Raw genomic sequence first — 14,638 nt, forward strand, 5'->3', positions numbered from 1 at the left:
CACGTGAGAGGTCCTTCGGGCGTGGCCTCGGGGGCAAGCCCCCTGAGGTGCCCCCGGCAATCCCCTCCCTGGGGCACCCTCGCCCCCATCATTTGGAGGGACAGGCATGTGCATGGAGATATATATATATATATCGATAGACAGGTGCTCCATGTTCCTAGTGGCACTCACCTCCACACGACAGAGGATATATATATTGCGCCCGGATATATATATATGTTGTGCCGGGGGGGCCGCGATGGGGCCCAGTGCCGGGCTCTCTCCGCTGGCTACCGCCATGGACGGGGCTCTATGCATACTACCCCCCATGCAAAGCCCCGCCCACGCCGGCGCCCGGAAGGTGGCCGTCGAGGTCGCCCGCCCAAGCCCCCGAGCCAACTGGCGAGTAGCCAATGTGCCTACACTCATCATCCCCCTGTCCCAGGGCTCTCTCCACTGGCAAGCCTAGGGGAGGGGGCCCTGCGTGTAGTGCCCCCCGTTCGAAAGCCCCGGCCTGGGTCCCCCGGAAAGGTGGCCCCGCCTGAACCCCCCCCCCCCCCGGGCCCTCGCGCCTCGCGCGGCTCCCCCTCTCCAACTGCCCTCGCCCCGTCGGCCAGAGCGGCCAACTCCCCCGCCGCGCCAACTGGCGCCCTGCGCCCCCCACGCTGGGGCGCGAAGCACCACCGGTGGCGCCCTCGCCCCGGGACCGGGGGACCGGGGCCCGCCTGCAGCGCGTGGTTGCGTGGGCACCGGCGTGCCGGGGTGTCCTACCGCGAGGGTCACCCTGCCAGGGCCCCCACCGTAAGATCCCCCGCCGCCCCGGCATTCCTCGCGCAACGCAACGCAACCACTGTCGCGGGCCCTCAATCCCTCAGCCCCGGGCCGTCGGGCCCTGGTCGCTTCTACACAAACCCACCGACCCCACTTGGGGGGTAAAAATTGAAAATGCAGTACAAGTGGCTAGAAATTGCTCCGGGGGGCAATTTTTGTATGGGGCTGGTCCGTGCACGACCAAAACACCATACAAAGTGGGCCACCTTTTTGGAAAGCTGGGTGACATTTCGGATTTTTGGAGGACTTGGTCGTTTGAGAAATCGTAAAGTCGCGTGATGGGCCCACCACGCCCAACTTGAAGGCCCCATTTCTGGCCCCCTGCTGCCGGGCTTTCTTTTCTGGCTGCCGCTATGGACGGGGCACCGCCTCTACCACCCCCCATCAAAAGCTCCGGCATCCCCAGTGCCGAAATGACTGGCCCCCTCGCGCCGCCCTTTCGACCCCCCGCCCAAGCCCCGAGCCAACTGGCGAGTAACTAGTGCCCCCCATCCCCAGCCTCCTGGTGCCGGGCTTTCTCTTCCGGCCACTGTCATGGCCGGGGCTCTGTCTATAGTACCCCCCATGCAAAGCCCCGGCGGCGCCCGCGGCGGAAAGGTGTCCCCGTTTCCCCCCCCACCCCGGGCCGAAGTCCATATTTCCAGCCCCCTGGTGCCGGGCTTTCTCTGCCGGCTACTGCCATAGACGGGGCCCCGTCGATACTCCCCCCTATCAAAAGCCCCGGCGCCCCCAGTGTCCGGAAGATCGGCCCCCTCGCGCCCCCCGAGCCAACTGGCGAGTGCCCAGAGCCTCCGTCCCCAGCCCCCAGGGCCCAAGGCCGCCAGTCAACTGGCAAATACCTCAATCCCCCCAATCCGGCAGCCCTGGAAACCGCCGGCGTCAATCGCCCCCCTGCCAAGGTGCCGTATGCTAACCCGGTCGTTCCCATGGCCGATGAACCAACTGGCTAGCAGAGTTGCCGCTCAGACACGGGCCCGAGGCCCGCCATCCGGCTTCCCCCTCCAAGCGCCCGGCACTGCCGGAACAAATGATGGGGAGGTGTAAAACCAACAAATCTAGCCAAGGTCGGGCTGACGCTCAGCGACTCGTAGCAACAAGGCTACTTGACCGCTTACACGACCCGCTTGGTCACTTCAGTCGTCTGCAGAGGATCTATCCCCGCGCGAGGTGACATTACAATCCGCTAGCCAGCTCTCGAGGGTTTCTCCCCGGGAGCCGTCGCCAGCCTGCTGAGGTGCATGGCCCGAAGGCCTATTCGTATCCAACTACGACGTGCGGGGCGAAATCGCCGCGTTCCGGCACGGATTCTGACTTAGAGGCGTTCAGCCATAATCCGGCAGATGGTAGCGTCGCGGCACTGCCTGGTCAGACAGCCGCAAAAACCAATGCGCCAAATAGAGTCCGATCGTATGTCGATGCTGTCAAGAATGCACCGCCGCCGACGCATTTTCTTTCGAGTCATGGGTCGGCGTCGACCAGCCCCGCAACGCCTTCCGATCTCCTCCAGGACCGCCAGGTCATCGTCAAACTGGGTGATTCCGACGGCGTCAAGCGCTTCCGGACCCAAACCCCTGCTGAAATCACGAAACTGGCGGAAAAGGCCCGGGTGAAGGGTGCAAAGGCCACGTACGGAGTCACGATAGCCTCAGCCAAATTTGTCGCAGCCAGACAATTAAAATCGGCAGATATCTCGCTCAGCCTACGCACGGCGAAGGAAGCAGAAATCATGCGATGCCAACGGCAAGCGTGGGTGAAGCACTTGTGGAAGGATTCGGAAGTGCGTTTGCCGAGCTGGGGGGTTGTCGTTCACGATGTAAACGTACGGTCTCTCGGGATACAAACGGCGGCGGATATCAGGGATCGGAAGCAAGGGATCATTAAGCAATTGCTCACTGAGAACCTGTGTAACTGGGGGGATGATGCAGAAATCACCCAGAGTGCCTGGCTTGTCCTCCCGAAGGCAAGAAATCCGGCTCCCTGATTATCGAATTTACCTCACCGCACACTGCGAATAAAGCAATCGATACCGGCACTCTCTGGGACTCAGAGGTCCTTACCACGGTCTTGTACGACCGTGCTGCGCGTATACGCTCTTAGCATAATAGTGTATAATAGTGTATAATATAATAGTATAGTATATTTCTATTATGGTAGGAAGGAGATCATATATAAATTACTGGCTCTATCTAGGAAGAACCTAGATATCCTATATATAGTAAAAAACTATAGGGGATTGATATTCGTACCCCCCTATGGATAAACGTACCCCCCCCTGCCTGCAAAATCAGGCATCATTGACCGCCTTCCCCACCGCCTTCCTTTTTTTATACACCGCCTTTATGTCAAACAACCCATATAATACTAGCAAGACGGCGGATACCTACAATTTATATGTAAACCCTATATAAAATTAAGTCACTTTTGTCACATAACACTCCGTACATACATAGGACTAAACCAAACAAATTGATATTCCAATTCTGGTTTACATACATTAACCTGCCTTCTTCAACCCCATTTTTTCATCAATATCTTCACAAATGCATTCAAACCATCAAATTGATCGTCAATATGGCCTCTCTAAGCCTTGATTACCTGGATTCGGATCTAGATTCCGACCCTGAGGTCATTCCCGAGTCCCCACCCGCCCTGCCAAGCACCCTGCCAAGCCCGGAGATAGGCACCGAGCCAATCAACCTACCAAGCACCGAGATACCCCTTCCCCCTCTCGACCAGTCATATGCCACACCAGAGGCTGGGATCACTGCTATCAATGACCATGGCCGCGTCTATGGTTATGCAGTGATAAGCCGACGTTCAAAACGTACGAAGAAAGGTGTTAAGAAGACTATTCGGCTGTCCTGTGATCGATGGCGAACGATCCCTCCAGAAACCCAGGATGATCTTTCTGTTCCTGATACGAATCTTTCTGTTTCACGGAATCCCACAACCCTCGCTAATAAATGCCCGTTCGCTATCTCACTTCGGCTCCAGCATAACACCGGAACTTGGAACATCACAGTCGAAAATCCAACCCATAACCATGGCCCATCCCCCCGTCAACCCACCCTATCCATCGCCACCGAGAGCTTGTTAGCAAGGCTGATGAAATACAGCAGCAAATCAAGCAAGGTATCCCTACCCGTCGGATTCTTACCAAGCTCCGAGAGAGTGATCTAGATTCTTCCCTTACACCCCGTGATATCTACAATTTTCGGAAGAAGATTAATATGGAATTTCTCGCCGGCCGTACGCCTCTTCAGGCATTGTTGATAGAGCTCCCGAAGGGTAGAGAATGGATCTTTAGATACGAAGTCGACGATGATAACCATGTGACCGCGTTATTTTGTATGCACAAATCGAGTGTTATAATGCTAAAATTGAATCCCTGGGTTATCTCGATGGACTGCACGTATAAGACTAATCGGTACGGTTTACCTCTCCTTGACATTGTTGGTTTTGCTTCTACCGGATTAACCTTTCATATTGGCTTTGCCTTTATAAAGGATAAAAAGGACGATAGCTATGAAGTTGTTTTAAATTGTCTTGCTGAGGCCTATGATTCCCTAGGTCTTGAATACCCCCATACGATTCTTACGGATAAAGAACAAGCGTTAATGGATGCTATCGACACCGTGTTCCCGAATACGAAAGGTATGCTTTGTATCTGGCATATTAACATATACATCTTAAAGAAAGCTCGACCAATTCTCTCCGACCAGATCGCTAAAGCTCGACGAGAAGCCAGCACCCAGTCAACCAACCAGTCAACCACCCAGGAGAGCACTCAGCAGAGCACCCAGTCAGCCTCCCGGCGGAGAACAAAAGCCGAATTAGAGGAGGAACGTCGCCAACTTGATAAAGGCTAGAAGCAAATGCTTCGACACTAGAACCGAGTTGTTTATACCACTACTATTGAAGCAATGAATCACCAATGGGAGCTTTTCAAAGAGCGCTATAAGGATCCAATCTTCCAGCCATTAGTTGACTACATTGAAAAGGAATGGCTCTATGACTGCCCTAAGAGGTTTCTTCATATTCACACCGCTCACTATCTTCATCTCAGAGAGATAGCCACTTCTCGAACTGAATCAGCTCATTAGCTCCTAAAGCAGGACCTACATGTCTCAACAAGTGATTTACTAGTTGTTCTTCAGGCATTTGAGCGCGCGGTCAAGCTTCAATTCAGAAAAATCCAGGACGAGATCGAAAACAACAAAATCAGAAGGCCAACTAAAGTTCTACCCATTCATAGACTACTAATTGGAATAGTCTCAAGCAAGGCAATTCAACATGTGAAGGACCTTCGCGCACATTATCTTCCAGAGGGAGACGATAAACCGCCTATTCCACCGTCATGCACCTACAATTCGAAGCACACATCTGGATACCCGTGTATTCACATAATCAAGGAGTACGAAGATGAACACAAGTGTCTTGAACCTGAGCTATTCCATCAACATTGGCATTTACACAGAGTATCTGCTCCCCCAATCAATCCTATCCTTCTTCTTCAAGAGCCTCTCCAGGTTCGACGACGAGGGCGTCCCCGAGGAGCGAGAAACTTCATCAGCCAGTCAACCACTCAGCAAGCCATACAGGAGAGCACCCAGGATATCCTCTCTTCGCCAGATCCTCTCACCCAGGATCGATCCACCCGGCGAGAACCATCAGCATTCGAACATGTGCTTTCGCAGGAAGGTGGACGGGGACGGGGACGTAGACGGGGACGTGGACGTGGAACTAGCAGTGGTGAAACTGCTAGTGCTGAACCTACAAGCACCGAAGAACGGGGACGTGGTCGAGGACGGGGACGGGGAGGAAAACGCGCGCGGGGGGTTGCATAAGAAGCAGGATGATCAATATGTAGATTTTCAAGGCAGGAATCAGGCAGAATGTACGATTTTTTCTCATTAAAATGCAGTGTTTTTTACTATGTAAACCAGAATTATATGGTGGTGGCAGAATATATGGCAGAAAACTCTGTAATGGCAGAAATATATGGCAGAATTCAGTGTCGCACCAGATCGGGAAGGCGGTAGTAGTATGCACCTGATTTTGCAGGCAGGGGGGGGTACGTTTATCCATAGGGGGGGTACGAATATCAATCCCCAAACTATATTATGACTTCCTTTCTAATACCATAGACAATGAGATTGAGGGAGAGAGAATCTAGGAATCTACGATGAAATAGTAGATGCTGGAAAATCTCTAGATGCGTGGAGAGAGGAAGAAACTATCTACAGGCTATCTGGGACTAAAGGCTAGGAGCAAACAGAGAGAGGGGGTCACGTGATCTCTGACAGAGATAATACAGATATCATAGATTATATCATACTGAGGTAATAAAGATAGGGTATTGATGCTACCACCCCCCCTTGGATAATACCACTCCCCTTTGGATCATACCACCCCCCCCTGCCTGAAAATTCAATACCGCCTTCCCGATCGGGTGCGACACTGAATTCTGCCATACTTTTCTGCCACTGTAGAGTTTTCTGCCATGTATTCTGCCACCACCTTATAATTCTGGTTTACATAGTTAAAAACACTGCATTTTAATGAGAAAAAATCGTACATTCTGCCTGATTCCTGCCTTAATACTCTACATATTGATTATCCTGCTTCTTAGGTATCTCCCCGCGCGCGTTTTCCACGTCCACGATTACCACTGCCAGTCTCACCACTACCGGTTCCCCGTCCCCGTCCCCGTCCCCGTCCTCGACCACGTCCACGTCCACGTCCACGTCCACGCCCACCTTCTTGCGAAAGCACATGTTCGAATGCTGATGGTTCTCGCCGGGTGGATCGATCCTGGGTGAGGGGATCTGGCGAAGGGAGGATATCCTGGGTGCTTTGCTGGGTGGTGGTGATTAAGTTTCTCGCTCCCCGTGGACGTCCCCGTCGTCGAACTTGGAGAGGATCTTGAATAAGAAGGAGAGGATTAATTGGCGGTGCAGAAACACTATGTAAATGCCAGTGTTGGTGGTATAAATCAGGTTCTAGGCTCTTCTTCTCTTCGTTATATTGCTGGATGATATGTATGCATGGGAATCCAGACGTGGCCTTCGAATTGCAGTTGCATGATCTAGGAATTGGTTCTTTGTCCGGTGCCTCTGGTAGGTATCGTTTGTAAATGTCATTTGTGTGCTGTATCGCTTTTAATGAGATTCTCTTGACTAGTCGTGAATAGAGCGGTTGACAATGTGTAAGCATTTTGATCTTCTCGTCCTCGATCTTGTTCGTAATTCGACTGAATTGTAGTTCGACAACGCGCTCAAAGGTCTGGAGAACTACTAGCAAGTCATTTGTGGACACTAGAAGATCCTGCTTTAGGAGCCAGTGTCCTCCCTCTGTACGAGAAGTAGCGATTTCATTGAGATGAAGGTATTGCTTTGTGTGGAAATGAAGAAACTTCTCGGGGTAATCATCAATCCATTCAGCCTGTATGTAGTCGAGAAGAGGACTGAAAATTGGATCGGCATATCTCTCTTTGAATACTGCCCATTGTGTATTGAAGTCATCAATTGTTAGGGCAAAGACGACTCGGTTCCATCGCTTTAGCATCTCCTTCCAGCCTTCGTCAACCTTCTGTTGGAGTTCTTTAGCTTCCTGGTCTTTTGTGCGACGGCGGTGGCGAGTGGAGGCTTGGGTTGAATCGGTTTGGGTTGAATTAGACTGGCTTCTAGCTTCTTGGATAGCTTGTTTGAGTTGATCAGAAAGTAGTGGGCGTGCCTTCTTCATGATATTCATATTGATATGCTATAAGCAGATCATATTCTTCGTCTCTGGGAAAACATCCTCAATTGCGTTCATTAGGGCTTGCTCCTTATCGGTTAGGATTGTACGGGGGGGGTTAAGTCCAAGGGATATGTAGGCCTCAGCAAGGCACTATAGGACAACTTGATAGCTATCCTCCTTCTCATCCTTCATAAAAGCAAAGCCGAGATGGTAGGTTGAACCAGTAGCAGAAAAACCAACGATGTCTAGCAATGGCAAGCCATATCGATTTGTCTTATACGTACAATCCATAGAAATTACCCAGGGGTTTGATTTCAACATAGCGATGCTTGTTTTGTGCATACAAAACAAAGTGGTAACGTGGCTCTTATCGTCGATCTCATACTGAAAGATCCAATTACCATCCTCTGGAAGCTCCATCATCAATGCTTGAAGAGGGGTACGACCCTGAAGGAATCGGCTCTAAACCTTCTTCCGGTAATTGTACACATCACGGGAAGTCATATAAGAATCAGGATCCTCGCGTATTCCAGTGATGATCTTGCGGGTAGGCAGCCCTTGTTTAAGCATCTTCTCGAGATCCTCGGCCTTTGTGAGAACCTCCTGTTTCCGGTGAGCGGGGTGGGTTGATGGTGGCGATAGTTCATGATTATGCGTAGGATTCTCCACAGTTAGGACCCACTTTGTATTTGTATCCTGAAGCCGAAGGGAAATAGCGAAGGGACAGTCGATTGTAAGTGTAGTTGATTGGCGCTTACGCTCTACACCATCGGGACCCCGGTTTCGGTATGTACGACCGCGGTCACAGCATAGTCGAACCGTCTTCTTTACCCCTTTCTTTGTGGTTTTTGATCGGAGGGTTGAAACGGCATATCCATGTGGCCTAGCGAAGGAATTGATTGCTGCGATTCCTTCCTCTGGGGTGCTAAAATGCTGGTCTAACGGGGGAAGTGGGAATGTGAAGGTCTCGGTGCTTGGCTCGGTGCTTGGCTCGGTGCTTGGCATAGTGCTTGGCATGGTGCTTGGCATGGTGGGTGGTACGGTGATTGGCTCGGTAGGTGGAGACTCGGGAACAACCTCAGGGTCGGAATCTGGATCCGAATCCAGATAATCAAGGCCTAGGGAGGCCATATTGACGGTTTTGGCGATAAAATCGATAGAAATGATGAAGGTATTGATGAAGAAAATGGGTTGGAAGAAGGCAGGTTAATGTATGTAAACCAGAATTGGAGTATCAATTTGTTTGATCCTATCTACATGTATGTACGGAGTGTTATGTGACAAAAGTGACTTAATTTTGTATGGGGTTTACATATAAATTGTAGGTATCTGCCGTCTTGCTAGTATTATATGGGTAGTTTGACACGAAGGCGGTGTGGAGAGCGGTAAGCAGAAGCAGGCTTCAATTCAGTGTCGCACCCGATCGGGAAGGCGGTACTGAATTTTCAGGCAGGGGGGTGGTATGATCCAAAGGGGGGTGGTATTATCCAAGGGGGGTGGTAGCATCAATACCCTAAAGATATCATAGATTATCTCATCATTTGCCTCCTAATGAACTATATAAGAAGCAAAGACTCCTATATATAGTAAAAAATTATATTATGACTTCCTTTCTAATACCATAGACAATGAGATAATACAGATATCATAGATTATCTCATCATTTGCCTCCTAATGAACTATATAAGAAGCAAAGACTCCTATATATAACAATAATCAATCTTACCATCGCCATCTGAGTTACCTATTTAGGATAAGTATAACCACATACATATTTATATATATATTATATAATGTCTTATATAATATATATAGCTTATCTAATACTACTTCCCTATAAAATATTATAACCTACCATTAGGCTATAATATATTATCTGCTAAATTGCTTACACATACAAACTAGCTAGGAATCAAAAAGGGAAGGTCATTAAGGCGGCTCTTCGACGTGGATTAAAACACATACCTCTGCGCGAACCTAATTTTTGAAATTGCACCACAACGCCGAGGGCTACGGTCCCCATTTTAAGTGCAAGCTAATTGTAACTTCCGGCTCCATCTCCTGATACCAATTTCATATTGGTGGAAGGTATGGTGGCGCCAGGAAGCCAGTGGCCGCCACTTTCAGGGGGCCGCGAAAATTCTGCAACCAACATCAACGAGCGTATATTGGATGCAAATTACGACGTACGCCAGTTGCTGAATCATATCAGCAGTAATAACTCTCTTAAAGTCCCGAAACCGGTGTTGGAATATCTTAAATCCATCCAGGAACTCACCACAGACCTGATCAAGAACCCAATTGGCCAGGACTGGAAGCAGCAATTTGAACAGCTACGCCAGGAGACCAGCCAGATAAAACAAGATATCCATGCGGTGAGAATTGCATCCTCGAATACGCCGAATAGAGTCCGATCGTACGTCGATGCCGTCAAGAATGCGCCGCCACCGACGCACTTTTTGTCCAGCCATGGGTCGGCATCGACCAGCCCCGCAACGCCCTCCGATCTCCTCCAGGACCGCCAGGTCATCCTCAAACTGGGTGATTCCGACGGCATCAAGCGTTTCCGAACTCAGTCACCTGCTGAAATCACTAAACTCGCGGAAAGGGCCCGGGTGAAAGCAGCAAAAGCCACTGATGGGCCGACGGTGGCATCGGCTAAATTTGTCGCAGCCAGGCAATTGAAATCGGGGAATATCTCGCTCAGCCTCCGTACTGCGAAGGAAGCGGAGATAATGCGATGCCACCGCCAGTGCTGGGTGAAATATCTAGGGAAGGGGTCGGAAGTGCGACTGCCGAGCTGGGGGGTTGTTATGCATGATGTCAATGTACGATCTCTCGGTATTAACACGGCTGCTGGGATCGGAGAGCAAGGGAGGAAGCAGGGTATCATAAAGCAGTTGCTTACTGAGAACCTGTTTAACTGGGGGGACGATGCAGAAATCACCCAGATTGCCTGGCTTGTCCTCCCAAAGGGCAAGAAATCCGGCTCCTTGATCGCCGAGTTCACCTCACCGCATACTGCAAACAAAGCAATTGACACCGGGACTCTCTGGGATTCAGAGGTGCTTACCACGGTCCTATACGATCGTGCTGAAAAACACATATCTCTGCGCGAATCTAATTTTTGAAATTGCACCACAACGCCGAGGGCTACGGTCCCCATTTTAATTGCAACTTAATTGTAACTTCCGGCTCCATCTCCAGATACCAATTTTATATTGGTGGAAGGTATGGTGGCGCCAGGGAGCCAGTGGCCGCCCCTTTCAGGGGGCCGCGAAAATTCTGCAACCAACATCAATGAGCGCATATTGGATGCCAATTACGACGTGCGCCAGTTGCTGAATCATATCAGCAGTAACAACTCTGTTAAAGTCCCGAGACCAGTATTAGACTATCTCAAATCCATCCAGGAACTCACCACAGACCTGATTAAGAACCCAATTGGCCAGGACTGGAAGCAGCAATTTGAACAACTGCGCCAGGAAACTAGCCAGATAAAACAGGATATCCATGCGGTGAGAATTGCATCTTCGAATACCAATGCCAATGCGCCAAATAGAGTCCGATCGTATGTCGATGCTGTCAAGAATGCACCGCCGCCGACGCATTTTCTTTCGAGTCATGGGTCGGCGTCGACCAGCCCCGCAACGCCTTCCGATCTCCTCCAGGACCGCCAGGTCATCGTCAAACTGGGTGATTCCGACGGCGTCAAGCGCTTCCGGACCCAAACCCCTGCTGAAATCACGAAACTGGCGGAAAAGGCCCGGGTGAAGGGTGCAAAGGCCACGTATGGAGTCACGCTGGCCTCAGCCAAATTTGTCGCAGCCAGACAATTAAAATCGGGAGATATCTCGCTCAGCCTACGCACGGCGAAGGAAGCAGAAATCATGCGATGCCACCGGCAAGCGTGGGTGAAGCACTTGTGGAAGGATTCGGAAGTGCGTTTGCCGAGCTGGGGGGTTGTCGTTCACGATGTAAACGTACGGTCTCTCGGGATACAAACGGCGGCGGATATCAGGGATCGGAAGCAAGGGATCATTAAGCAATTGCTCACTGAGAACCTGTTTAACTGGGGGGATGATGCAGAAATCATCCAGATTGCCTGGCTTGTTCCTCCCGAAGGCAAGAAATCCGGCTCCCTGATTATCGAATTTACCTCACCGCACAATGCGAATAAAGCAATCGATACCGGCACTCTCTGGGACTCAGAGGTCCTTACCACGGTCTTGTACGACCGTGCTGCGCGTATACGCCAATGTCACAACTGCCAAAAATATGGCCATATAGGAAACACCTGTTCCAACGAAACCAAGTGTGTCTTCTGCGCAGACAAGCACCACTCTCGGGATTGTCTGGGTAAGAAGAACGCGACACTCAGCGAACGAAAGTGCGCCAATTGCGGGGGCGCACAAAATGGATGGTCGAAGCGGTGCCCCGATTTCATCAGAGAAATCGAGAGAGTGCAGGCTCTCGCACAGGCGAGAGAGAGGCACCACCGGGTGCCAGCATATCTCTCGATGGCTGCCGAAAGGACGCCGGCAGTCACAATAGTGGAATCCGGGAGTTCAGGGGGTAGCGGCCCCAGGACTTCCACGAAGGAAAGCTCTAGAAATGGAGGGCGAAGCCTGACAAAGGCGTCGAATGAAGCACCAAGCTCAGGCCAACCGGCAAGTAGCAGCAACGAAGAGGCCGAATCATCGACAGACTTCGAGATGCAGGGGACACAAGAGCCCCAACCGGAACGTCGGCCAGAATCTAGACTCCAGGCCCAACAGGCCAAGGATACACCACGCGGGCATGCCTTCATGGCAGGAGATACCCAGGCGGATGAAATTGGGGAGTCAATTCGTCAGTCAATCCGCCAGCCGATACGAGGACTCAACCAGTCAATACACGCGCCGCCAACAGGGACACGCTCTGAACCGCCGAGGCGTAGAGCACCAAGCCGGATATCAACAACGTCGTCGGTTGCCACGACAAGAAATAAAGGCCTTTTCCGGTCGGTGCTCAATGCGAGTGTTAGCGATACAAGCACTGGTAATACAACCAAACGACCTCGAGACGGCAGATATATACGCGAGGACCAGGATGCAATGATATCCGAGCCACCATCCTCATCGGCCCCAGCCGGCTCGGCCAGTGAATACCAACCATCAGTGCTACCCCGCACCAGCGGGAACAGACGCACGACAGCCAGCAAACAAAGAGCAGCTGGCAAGGAGAACTCAATCTTTAACACCAGTGCACCAATACATACACCGGGCCCACGAGGCAAGAATAAGCGTACGCTCGGAGATCAAGTCAACTTCACAATGTCAGCCCCGTCGGTGAAGTTCACCAACAGAGCAACCATGCAGGAAGAGAGAAGGACTCGCCAATTCACCAAGAAACATACCGAGACCACCTCCAATGATTAATACACCACTCACCATCATCCAATACAACACGCACCGATCGAGAGATGTCGTCATGGCGGACTTCTTGGCGAAACCGGAAGTCATCCGGGCAGACATCATCGCAGTGCAGGAACCATGGGAGAACCCGTATAATGATACCACATATCATCCACTGAAACAGACCCACGAGCTGCTCTTCCCGTCGAGCTCAGAGACAGGAGGGAGAGCCCGGGTATGCATATATATATCGAAGCATCTAACTGGGTGGACGCACTATGCACACAGTGAATTCTGCCAGGAGATGAGGATCCAGACCAAGATCGGCGAGGTCTGCTTCTTCAATATATATAATGAGTGCGGCACTACCGGCACGGTGGAACATCTCAACAAATTGCTAGATAGCAACAGAAAACGCACCATGATTGCAGGGGATTTCAACCTTCACCACCCTGCATGGGGAGGCATTGACGCCACACAAGACCTAGGCGCTGATAGGCTCATTGAGCTCTGTGACGAAGCAGACTTTGACCTGTGGCTAGAACCTGGTGCAATCACTAGGGATCAAAATGGAGAACAAACGACAATCGACTTGTTCTTTGGCACACCAGATCTCACGGAGAGATTGGTGGTGTGTGAACTGGCATTGGAATGTCATGCAGATTCAGACCATCTACCGATCCGTGTATTACTCGATATTGACACCGAACCGGCCACCGAGGCACAGAGACGAAGGCTCTGGAAGGCCATGGACACCGAGAAATTCGACCTTTTTGTGGCTGACAATATTACAATGCCACCGCAACTGACAACACCCCGACAAATCGACGACGCAGTAAATCACCTGATCGACATTGTGCAGCGAGGTGTGCAGGAATCGACACCATGGGCCAAACCAAGCCCGCAAGCGAATCCGTCCTGGACCAAGGAATGTGGAGAGGCTGTCAAGCATTCCCGCCGTATGTTCCGCCAGTATCTTGCGACACACAGTGAGGAGGACTGGCACACATACAAACTGGCTAGGAACCAGAAGGGGAAGATCATCAAAGCTGCTCTCCGACGTGGCTTCAGGAACTTCATTGAAGAGGCAGTGGACCAAGGCCCCCAAGGGCTATGGAGAGTGGCGAAATGGGCTAGGAACCGAGGCCAACAACAGCAAGGGAGTACGATGCCGGCATTAAGGACCACGGAGGGGACCTATGCGGAAACCGACGTAGAGAAAATCAATCTACTCCGTAAAGTGTTCTTCCCGCAGCCACCGGAAGCAGATCTCTCCGACATATACACCAGCCAAAGACGACAATCACAACAAGGCCACACTGGTCATCGAGAGCAGTTCAAAACACATATCTTTGCGCGAATCTAATTTTTGAAATTGCACCACAACGCCGCGGGCTACGGTCCTCATTTTAATTGCAAGTTAATTGTAACTTCCGGCTCCATCTCCTGATACCAATTATATATTGGTGGAAGGTATGGTGGCGCCAGGGAGCCAGTGGCCGCCCCTTTCAGGGGGCCGCGAAAATTCTGCAGCCAACATCAACGAGCGCATATTGGATGCCAACTACGACGTACGCCAGTTGCTGAATCATATCAGCAGTAACAACTCTGTTAAAGTCCCGAGACCAGTATTAGACTATCTCAAATCCATCCAGGAACTCACCACAGACCTGATTAAGAACCCAATTGGC

The 14,638-nt window shown here is 51.1% G+C and overlaps 6 protein-coding genes across 6 annotated transcripts; 4 read left to right on the top strand and 2 right to left on the bottom strand.

The window, feature by feature from the left end:
• Window positions 1–291: 291 nt before the first annotated feature.
• N7471_001869 (uncharacterized protein) lies at window positions 292–915 on the top strand (the record flags this gene model as incomplete). The annotated part of the gene is made up of 1 exon (XM_057274589.1): window positions 292–915. One exon carries the CDS (start codon window positions 292–294, stop codon window positions 913–915), a length of 624 nt encoding a protein of 207 aa, XP_057139227.1.
• Window positions 916–1,163: 248 nt separating this feature from the next.
• On the top strand, window positions 1,164–1,760 carry N7471_001870 (uncharacterized protein; the record flags this gene model as incomplete). The annotated part of the gene is made up of 2 exons (XM_057274590.1): window positions 1,164–1,291; window positions 1,367–1,760. The coding sequence occupies 2 exons, from the start codon at window positions 1,164–1,166 to the stop codon at window positions 1,758–1,760; spliced, it is 522 nt and encodes a 173-aa protein (XP_057139228.1).
• A 1,621-nt stretch (window positions 1,761–3,381) lies between these two features.
• N7471_001871 (transposase) lies at window positions 3,382–4,679 on the top strand (the record flags this gene model as incomplete). Its single annotated transcript, XM_057274591.1, has 2 exons — window positions 3,382–3,741; window positions 3,927–4,679. The coding sequence occupies 2 exons, from the start codon at window positions 3,382–3,384 to the stop codon at window positions 4,677–4,679; spliced, it is 1,113 nt and encodes a 370-aa protein (XP_057139229.1).
• A 553-nt stretch (window positions 4,680–5,232) lies between these two features.
• Window positions 5,233–5,727, top strand: N7471_001872 (uncharacterized protein; the record flags this gene model as incomplete). Its single annotated transcript, XM_057274592.1, has 1 exon — window positions 5,233–5,727. The coding sequence occupies one exon, from the start codon at window positions 5,233–5,235 to the stop codon at window positions 5,725–5,727; it is 495 nt and encodes a 164-aa protein (XP_057139230.1).
• Window positions 5,728–6,683: 956 nt separating this feature from the next.
• N7471_001873 (uncharacterized protein) lies at window positions 6,684–7,563 on the bottom strand (the record flags this gene model as incomplete). The annotated part of the gene is made up of 2 exons (XM_057274593.1): window positions 6,684–6,775; window positions 7,014–7,563. The coding sequence occupies 2 exons, from the start codon at window positions 7,561–7,563 to the stop codon at window positions 6,684–6,686; spliced, it is 642 nt and encodes a 213-aa protein (XP_057139231.1).
• Window positions 7,564–8,013: 450 nt separating this feature from the next.
• Window positions 8,014–8,682, bottom strand: N7471_001874 (uncharacterized protein; the record flags this gene model as incomplete). The annotated part of the gene is made up of 1 exon (XM_057274594.1): window positions 8,014–8,682. The coding sequence occupies one exon, from the start codon at window positions 8,680–8,682 to the stop codon at window positions 8,014–8,016; it is 669 nt and encodes a 222-aa protein (XP_057139232.1).
• Window positions 8,683–14,638: the final 5,956 nt, after the last annotated feature.

The sequence above is a fragment of the Penicillium samsonianum genome (assembly GCF_028829775.1).
Source record: "Penicillium samsonianum strain IBT 33392 chromosome Unknown utg000002l_segment0_segment0, whole genome shotgun sequence".
In the NCBI taxonomy this organism is placed as follows: domain Eukaryota; kingdom Fungi; phylum Ascomycota; class Eurotiomycetes; order Eurotiales; family Aspergillaceae; genus Penicillium; species Penicillium samsonianum.